The sequence below is a fragment of the Pan paniscus genome, chromosome 1 (genome assembly GCF_029289425.2).
Source record: "Pan paniscus chromosome 1, NHGRI_mPanPan1-v2.0_pri, whole genome shotgun sequence".
NCBI lineage: Eukaryota > Metazoa > Chordata > Mammalia > Primates > Hominidae > Pan > Pan paniscus.
Genome location: NC_073249.2, coordinates 12,779,990 through 12,789,078, shown reverse-complemented (window position 1 = coordinate 12,789,078; position 9,089 = coordinate 12,779,990). Strand labels below are relative to the sequence as shown.

General features: G+C 48.3%; 1 protein-coding gene across 2 annotated transcripts in view; it reads left to right on the top strand.

The window, feature by feature from the left end:
* Positions 1-1,673: 1,673 nt before the first annotated feature.
* The window catches only part of EDARADD (EDAR associated via death domain), an 85,026-nt gene continuing 77,610 nt past the window's right edge, over positions 1,674-9,089 (top strand). Inside the window, exon 1 of one of the 2 annotated variants that reach the window (XM_034949463.3) lies at positions 1,674-2,173. In XM_034949463.3, the coding sequence (XP_034805354.2) occupies positions 2,113-2,173 (61 nt within the window). In that variant the 5' untranslated portion in view covers positions 1,674-2,112. Of the gene's footprint in view, positions 2,174-2,983; positions 3,295-9,089 lie in introns of those variants that run through there. The other variant, XM_003824510.5, reaches the window with a different exon arrangement.

Below are 9,089 nucleotides of genomic sequence, written 5' to 3'. Positions count from 1 at the left end.
GAGACAGGGTCTCATTCTGTCACCCAGTGGTGTGGTCTGATCATAGCTCCCTGAGGTCTGTAACTCCTTGGCTCAAGTGACCCTCGTGCTTCACCCTCCGAGAGTAGCAGGGACTACAGGCATGTACCACCATGCTCAGCTAATTTTTTTTTTTTTTTTTTTGGCAGAGTCTTGCTCCATCACCCAGGCTGGAGTGCAGTGGCACAATCTCAGCTCACTGCAGCTCTGCCTCCCAGGTTTAAGCGATTCTCCTGCCTCAGCCTCCCAAGTAGTTGGGTGCCTGCCACCACACCTGGCTAATTTTTGTATTTGTATTTGTATTTATTTATTTATTTATTTATTTATTTATTTATTTATTTATTTTGAGATGGAGTCTCACTCTGTCACCCAGGCTGGAGTGCAGTGGCATGATCTCAGCTCACTGATCCTCCACCTCCTGGATTCAAGTGATTCTCCTGCCTCAGCCTCCCAAGTAGCTGGGATTACAGGTGCCTGTCACCACGCCCAGCTAATTTTTGTATTTAAAGTAGAGACGGGGTTTCACCATGTTGGGCAGTCTGATCTCGAACTTCTGACTTCAAGCGATCCACCCACCTTGGCCTCCCAAAGTGCTAGGATCCAGCTAATATTTAAATTATTTTGTAGAGACTGGGTCTCAAAATGTTGCATAGGCTGGTCTTGAACTCCTTGCCTCAAGCAATCCTGCCACCTTGGCCTCCGAAAGTGCTGAAATTGCATGTGTGAGCCACCATGCCCAGCCAGTATTTTCACATAAACATTATTTCAGTGAATTCTCACAATCCTGCAGACACTTGCAGACTCAGTTTTGGTTTCTTACTTAATGTAACACAACCTTAGAGTGACAGGTCCATCAGCGAAATCCAGCATATTTGACTCCATGATTACCAAATGCACTATCTCCATTTATTGGAAAAGGAAAATTGGAGGTCACTCAAAGAGCAGTGAAGTTATGGAAATATGAAATTTTTCACATGACTCTGAGATCGAGTGTTTGGGTACTATCGGGAAATGTTAAAAATGTCCATTTTCTTTTCTTTCTTTCTTTCTTTTTTTTTTTTGAGACAGAGTCTCACTCTGTCGCCCAGGCTGGAGTGCCGTGGTGCAATCTCAGCTCACTGCAACCTCCACCTCCTGGGTTCAAGCGATTCTTTTGCCTCAGCTTCCTGAGTGGCTGGGAGTACAGGCATATGCCACCAATCCAGCTAAGTTTTTTGTATTTTTAGTAGCGGCAGGGTTTCATCACATTGGCCAGGCTGGCCTCGAACTCCTGACCTCAAATAATCCACCTGCCTTGGGCTCCCAAAGTGCTGGGGTTACAGGTGTGAGCCACTGCACCCAGCCCAAAAATGTCTATTTTCAATAGTGGTTTAAAACACTCTTGGACAGCAAAAGAAATAAAAGTTGAAGGACATTGTGACAGCAAATTGATTGTATGGGAACTCTGGTGAATGCGAATCATTTTTAAATTACTTTTTTTGTAAAGTGCAAAACAACAATAGCACCCATTTGCGTCATACTTTATAGTTCGCAAAGCACATGGGAAAAATAAAGGTAATGATGGGGATCGTTGCAATTCATAGGAAAGGAGGCACGAGGAAATGAAAATGAAAGGGAGTAATAACTACGTAACTAGTCAATCTTCCTTAAAAAAAAAACACCCCTTAAAATATACCACCATCTTCTCTTTGATATAATGCAGAATGGGAATGATAAAAACATGAATTACATTTCAGAGTTTCAAAAAGCAAACCAGCTTTAGAGCAATGCTTGAGGTTGGGCTGCTAACAAGCTCACTCAACTAGTGTTTCCTGACGGCCAACGTCAGAATAATTCCATCTCCATGAGAAGTACAGAAAGAACCACAAACCAAACCTCCAAATTGATTCTAAGATAAAATACCCTTAAAAAAAATTTCCCTTCCTATCAGAAGGCAGACCAAGAGGAAGTTTATCCTCCCACCTACAAATTCCCCAGAGAGCTTTCATCTAGAAGGTTTGACTCTGGCCAGACAACCAGCGAGCATCTTCTCGCAATCTGTTGCTTCTTCCATGGCAAACTCCAGAGAATTAAGAAGCCAGACTCAACATCGCCATGGGCCTCAGGACGACTAAACAGATGGGGAGAGGCACTAAAGCTCCTGGTCACCAAGAGGGTATGTAGGCATTTGCTGTCTTCCTGGATTTCTCAGAGCTGAGTTTTTAGCCAGAGGTTGCTTATTTACGATAATTCTTGGATATATTATACACTAAATACTATTATTATCTTTTTCGACCCGACTTTTATCTTTCTGTTCTTATGTGTGAAGGCAGAGAAAGATTATTTAGAGCTCTTCAAAGATTCCTATTTAATTTAAAATGCCTGTCGCCTTCCTATAATAGACTTATGATGGATGATAGCTTTAGTTAAAATGTAGCAATCTTAAATATATTCTTCATAACCAATTCCAATGTGTTCTCACTTAAGTAATGGGTATAAAACCCCACTTAAACGTAATATTTTAAATATTTGAAGCCATCTTTTCTGAGAGAACCCGAAGCTGTTTTTTCTAGAGAAGCTGTTCTGCAGCACTCACCCTGGAGGTCATGTAGTAACTAATGCCAAAGAAAAATCAAAATAGAAAGTACCAGCGTGTGCCATCATGCAGCGGCAGAGCCTGCTTAAAGATCAGGAAATTTGTCTAAATATCAGATCGCCGGCGGGCATCTCAGCCCAGGCCTGTGTAAGGGGAGTTCTGGTGTCTCAGCTGAGGGCGTGAGTAGGGAGCCAGGAAAGCGACCCGCGACTGCAGCCGTTTCTTAAGGCCAGTCCTTCGCTCGCAGTCTGTCCCGGGCGGCAGTCGTGTCAGCCCCCCGCTAGGACCCGCCCAGGGGGACGTGGGTACCGGGCAGGACGCGCGCTCTGGGCGCTGGGGACGCCCGGGACACTCGGGGCCCCGCCTTGCGTCCCAGCCCCGGGTCGCGGCACCCCGGCTCCCGCCCCGCGCCTCTGGAGGGAGGTACCGAGGGACGCGCAGCGAAGGGGCTTTGCTAATTGCCAAAGCAGGAAGTGAGCTCGTGGAAGAAGCGAAGGAGGAGAAGAAGAAGGGAGGGGAAGGCGGAGGAGGGCAGGGGCGCGCAGAGCCACGGTTTGCTCCAGGCGCGTCGGAACCGCAGGACTTTTCATCCCCGTGGTCCCACGGTCCTCCCGCGCCCCGGAGGCCTGCCAGCCCCGCTCGGACGCTCGTTTGCCCCTAACCCGCCCCCATGGCTTCACCGGACGACCCTCTGCGCGCAGGTAAAGGGACACAGCGCCGCGCCCGCTCCTGGAGCGGGCACCGCGGGGCGGGAGCTCGGGAGGCGCTCGCAGCAGCCGCAGGGCTATCGAGGCCGGGCCTCGGCGACCCCCGAGGGAGGCCCGGGAACCACCCCCGACCCAGGCGCCAGACCCGGAGTCGCACGAGGCTCCCAGTCCAGCCCCGCGAGCGGCTGCTGACCGCCCCTCCCGCGCTCGCCAGGGCCCCTGCCCCGCGTCACCCACCGCGCGCCTTCCCCCTGCCCATGCCGCAGCCCCCGTGGCTTTTGTTCTGGACTCGGGATGCCAGGTTGAGACACGTCCTGCAAACCTCTGGCAGAAATGGGCGCAAGGGGGTGGATTTCGTTTTCGCCTCCCGGGCTTTTTCTTTCTCTCCGCTCACATGCCTTCTCATTACTCCTCTTCCTCTCTCCCATTGCACTTTGATGAAATGGTTTTGTCTGTCTAAACATTGGCCCTCGGAGCTATTTCATCAGGTAGTATCCGCAGAATCGAGAGGCGGATCCCACCTGTGGGATCCCATCTGTGATTAGAATGGCCTCTAGTTCTGTCTTTATTTTAAAATATTGTGTGTTGGTACCCGAGGTCGGAGTGGAGATTTTTCTCTATTCTCTCACGTGAATCTAAAATCCGTCCCAGACCTCGCTTTCCTGGAGTTCTCTCTCTCCGCTGTCCTATAACCTAGACGGTGACCTCCGTGGGTGTTTCTTGAACACACGAATGAATGATCTATCCCTCAGAGTACACTGGGGCTTTACTTGGTTTTGTTGAGTTTGGAAACACTGAAGAGAGTTACACAGAACCTGATATAACCGTTTAGATAAACGCGTTTCCTATTTCATTTCTTGAGCTTGGGCAGGGGCCGAGTTTGAATGTTCCATCCTTAAATTGTGGCTTCAGCAGTCAAAAGGAGACAGTGTGTCTGCAGGTGGTCAGAAGACTACACCCAACAACTAAGTTGGCATTGTGATGGCTGGGTTTGGGGGCGTTTCTTGGAAACTTCAAAGAAAGATCTACCTTTTTTTTTTAAGTGGGGATTGGTAAACATTTTATCAATTGGATGCGGAAAATAAATACATTGTCTAGATATTCTTCCCCATCCCCATACCTATTGTTTGAAAAAACAGAAGGGGAAACAAAGGGAGAAACCCTCCTACTGCCCCATCCCACTCCACTCCTACCCTAGCATCCACCTCCTTTTCTGAGAACTGAATTGACAAGGTGCCAAGGGGTGTTTTAGGCTGGATTTTACTACTAGTGGCCTCAGATCTCATTAAATGATGATTGCAGGGGTGGGGGGTGGGGGAATTCAAAAAGATCTTGAGAGAGATACACTGCATGGAGATAAAATGTAAAATCTACTTGGGCTCCCCTAAATCGACAGTACCAGGCAAGATGGGGGCTGGGAAACAGCTCAGCAGTGACCACAGTGTATAAAAAGCTCAGTGGCTGGGTGCAGTGGCTCAGGCCTGTAATGCCAGGACTTTGGGAGGCTGAGGCAAGAGGATTGCTTCAGGCCAGGAGTTTGAGATCAGCCTTGGCAACATAGTGAGACCCTGACTCTACAAAAAATAGAAAAATTAGCCAAATGTGGCAGTGCATACCTATAGTCCCAGCTACTCGGGAGGCTGAGGCAGGAGGATTGCTTGAGTCCAGGAGGTCGAGGCTGCAGTAAGCCACTGCACTCCAGCCTGGGTGACAGAGCAAAAACCTGTATCTCAAAATAAATAAATAAATAAATAAAAAGCTACAGGTTCCAGATTTCCCAAGATGGTGTTCTTAGTCTGCCCAGCCCAGCCAGAATGGATGTGCACAACCTGGAACAAATGGGCAACATGGAACAAAGGGATTTCGAAATCCCAGAACATGTGGAGGAGTGAGAGGACAGAGGATACGATGATAAGAGGGCGTCATGTGGAAAGAATCTGTCCCTTTGACTTCAAGAGGTAGAACCCAAACCTGTCGGTGAAAACTTTAGAGAGAGATGGATTTGGGCTTCCTACAAAGAGAAAGGAGGCCTCCTAAGGGTGAGGGCTCCCCACCAGTTGGCAGAGGATGCTGAAGAACATACTTGACCATCTGAAAGACGATCCAAATGTCCATTCCCGCTCTGGGACTCTATTCTGTCTATAAAATGAGCGCTCCTCCATTTAAACACAGGCGCACACACACACCCCAATTTCCCCTTCCTAACATATTGTTTCGTTTCTGCAACCCACAGGAGACACCCCCTTACTTCTATTTCTGTAATGAAACCATAGATGGTGCCCATATCTTGAGCTCGCTTTACCCCAGACCAAGTGACCATACTCTCTCGCCTGATTTCCCACACTCTTCTTCCGTCTGGTGTTCTCACACCATTCCAACGTAGGTTTTCACACCCACTCTTGCCTTCTGGTAACCTATTCTGCAAAAGGTTGCCAGGGCCATCTTTTATTTTATTTTTATTATTATTATTTTTCAAGATGGAGTCTCACTCTGTCACCCAGGCTGGAGTGCAGTGGCGTGATCCCCACTCACTGCAACCTCCGCCTCCAGGGTTCAAGAGATTCTCCTGTCTCAGCCTCCCAAGTAACTGGTATTACAGGTGCACACTACCACACCTGGCTAATTTTTTGTATTTTTAGGCTGGTCTCGAACTCCTGACCTCAAGTGATCCACCCACCTCGGCCTCCCAGAGTGCTGGGATTACTGGTGTGAACCACTGTGCCCAGCCAGTCGTCTTTTAAAAACAAATCGGATTCTGCCATTTGTCTGTGCTGGCTTTGAATCCGGTGCTGGCTTTCCAACACAGATCCTCAGTCCTTGAGGCTTACACACTCTGTGCAATCAATCCCTACCTATTCCTTCACTTGCCTCACCTGACACCTAGCTTGACCCCTGCTCTCTGCACGCAGCCGTGCTGCCTCCTTTCATTTCCTTGAAGCCTCTTGCACCCTCATGCCTCCTGGCCTTTGCAAACTTTGTTCCTGCGGCCTGGAAGGCCCCCTGCATTCCAGCCCTCACCCCATCCTCCACCCACCTGTTTCCTTCTACTTAACCTCCAGATTTCAGCTCATAGGTCACCGGGATCCAGCCCGATGTTATACATGCTCAGCAAACCCTGTACCTTTCCTTTCTGGCACCTGTCACAATTTCTAGCTGTGATTATTTGGCCACCATGCCTATTTCCAGTAGGAAATAAACTCGTGGACAGAGGTCATGTCCGTGTGGTAGCTCTCCCTAACACTCAGCATAGTACTCCGCACATAGTAAGCCCTGGGCAAATACCGCCTCAGTGAATGAAGGAAGGTTATAAAATTTAACCACAGGCCCTTTAAAGAGTTGGGGGGAAAAAAAGCTCTTCCCATATTGGCATTTTAGGAACTTACTCATCGAGTTAGCCGTATTAACTAAGTTTTCTTTGTAAAGTTAAAGTAAGATGTTTGTATACCCACGTGCATATAACAAAAGTATGTATATGATTATAGTATATTATGAGTTAATTGTATTTATTTATTTATTAATTTTTTTGAGACAGAGTCTCACTCTGTTGCCCAGGCTGGAGTGCAATGATGCGATCTTGGCTCACTGTGACCTCCACCTCCTGGGTTCAAGCAATTCTCCTGCCTTAGCCTCCCAAGTAACTCGGATTACAGGGGTGTGCCACCACACCTGGCTAATTTTTGTATTTCTTTTTTAGTAGAGACGGGGTTTCACCATGTTGGCCAGGCTGGCCTGGAACCCCTGACCTCAAGTGACCTGACTGCTTCAGCTTCCCAAAGTGCTGGGATTACAGGCGTGAGCCACCACGCCCTGGCCACACCCTGGCCATGAGTTAATTTTAAGTGACTTTTTACATTGAGAAAATTCACAAGACTGTCACAGTCACATGGAAGGAAAACAATGATGGTGGTTATAGTGTAGCTATCACCCTGTGTCTCTCCCACTGAGAAACAGTCTCACAATGGAGGAGCCAGATTTGTCTGTCAAATGTTTGTAAAATCTGTTTGTTCATGATTGTTCATACAGATAGATTTTACAGACAGAAACAAACAACCGGGCTTTGAAGGTCTGGGTCAAAGGTGGCACAATTCCTTGCTTCGTTACAGTAAGGCAAGTGCCGATGGCCACAGAGCATTGCAAAAGAGCACATTCTCCCTTTGTTCTGAGACTCCACACCGCAGGGCTGTTTCCTGGGGGAACCCTGGGCCTGGGCCACCAACTCAGGACAGCCCCAGTGGTGGCATTCACCTCCCACTGCCCCTCCTGTGGGCTTCAATGGGTCCAAGGTGGCAACCTACCCTCCTGTGGCATTGGGGGCAGTACCCAGGACTAAAGGATAAACCACTTCCTGGAGCACTCATATGTGCAAAGCTGGACCAGCCAATTCTTTCTGCAGATACACCAAAGAGAGGGATGGCAATCTGTGGTTTTCCCTTCTCTGCTCCTTCTGCCCTTTCTCTTTCTCCTCCACGTGGGTTTTCCCAATGCTCACTTCATTTCTCTTCCTTTCTTACAACGCCTCTGCTTTGTGAGTTTCCTTCTCTCTACCCAAGCATTTTCCCTGAGCTTTATCTCTTTGTTTGCTGTCTTCCCTCATCCTCCCCTGCCCTCTTCAGTTTGATCCCCCATCAGTAGCCTGGCTGACACACTTAATGCTCGGCTGCCCTCCAGAGAAGTTGCTGTAGGGATGTACTTCTGTGATCCTTGCACCTTTCCCAGCTTGTTCAGCCCCTGCTGCGGGGTCTGAGGTTGACAGAGTAGCCGAGGTCAGGGTGGGGTGCTGAAAAGACAGAGGAAGCTCAATGCAACAGTGTCAGCACCACCACGCAGCAGCACCCCTGCAGCTCTGAGAGCTTCTGGAATCCTGAATATGTCTCAGGACTCCAGAAAAACTTCCTTTTGTTTTTTCTGTCTCGCTCTGCACTCAGGCTGGAGTGCAGTGACACGATCTTGGCTCATTGCAACTTCCATCTCCTGGGCTCAAGCAATCCTCCCACCTCAGCCTCCTGAGTAGCTGGGGCCACAGGCTTGTACCACCACACCCGGCTATTTTTTTTTTTTTTTTTTTTGTATTTTTAGTAGAGATGGGGTCTCGCCATATTGCCCAAGTAATCTCCTGAGCTCAAGCAATCTGCCCTCCTTGGCCTCCCAAAGTGCTGGGATTATAGGAGTGAGCCACCACACCCCACCTCCAAGCCTTTTTTATATCCAATAATGACAATAGCAGTCAAAAGAAAAGTTATGGGCCGGGAGTGGTGGCTCACGCCTATAATCCCCAGCACTTTAGGAGGCCGAGGGAGGTGGATCACCTGAGGTCAGGAGTTCAAGAACCAGGCTGGCCAACATGGCGAAACCCCATGTCTAATAAAAATACAAAAATTAGCTGGGCACCTGTGATCTCAGCTATATGGGAGGCTGAGGTGGGAGAATCACTTGAACCCAGAAGGCAGAGGTTGCAGTGAGCTGAGATCACACTGCTGCACTACAGCCTGGGTGACAGAACAAGACTGTCTCAAATAAAAAAAAAAAAAGCTATGGTACAAAACAACACACAAATAACAAATGAGAAAGAAATTAATCCTGCAATCACACATTCAAATAATTGCCTGTAATTCTTCACTAGAAAGCACAGTGACTGCACTTTTCTGGCTCAGGATGCTTGGGAAGGCCAGGAAGTCCTGACATACTTCCTTGTTTTCTCTGAAAGGACATCTTTAGAGATGTTTGAACTTCCTTTGAGAAACCGTCTAGGAAGCATTCACCGCGATCTGATGTCAGAATGCGGCAGTGCA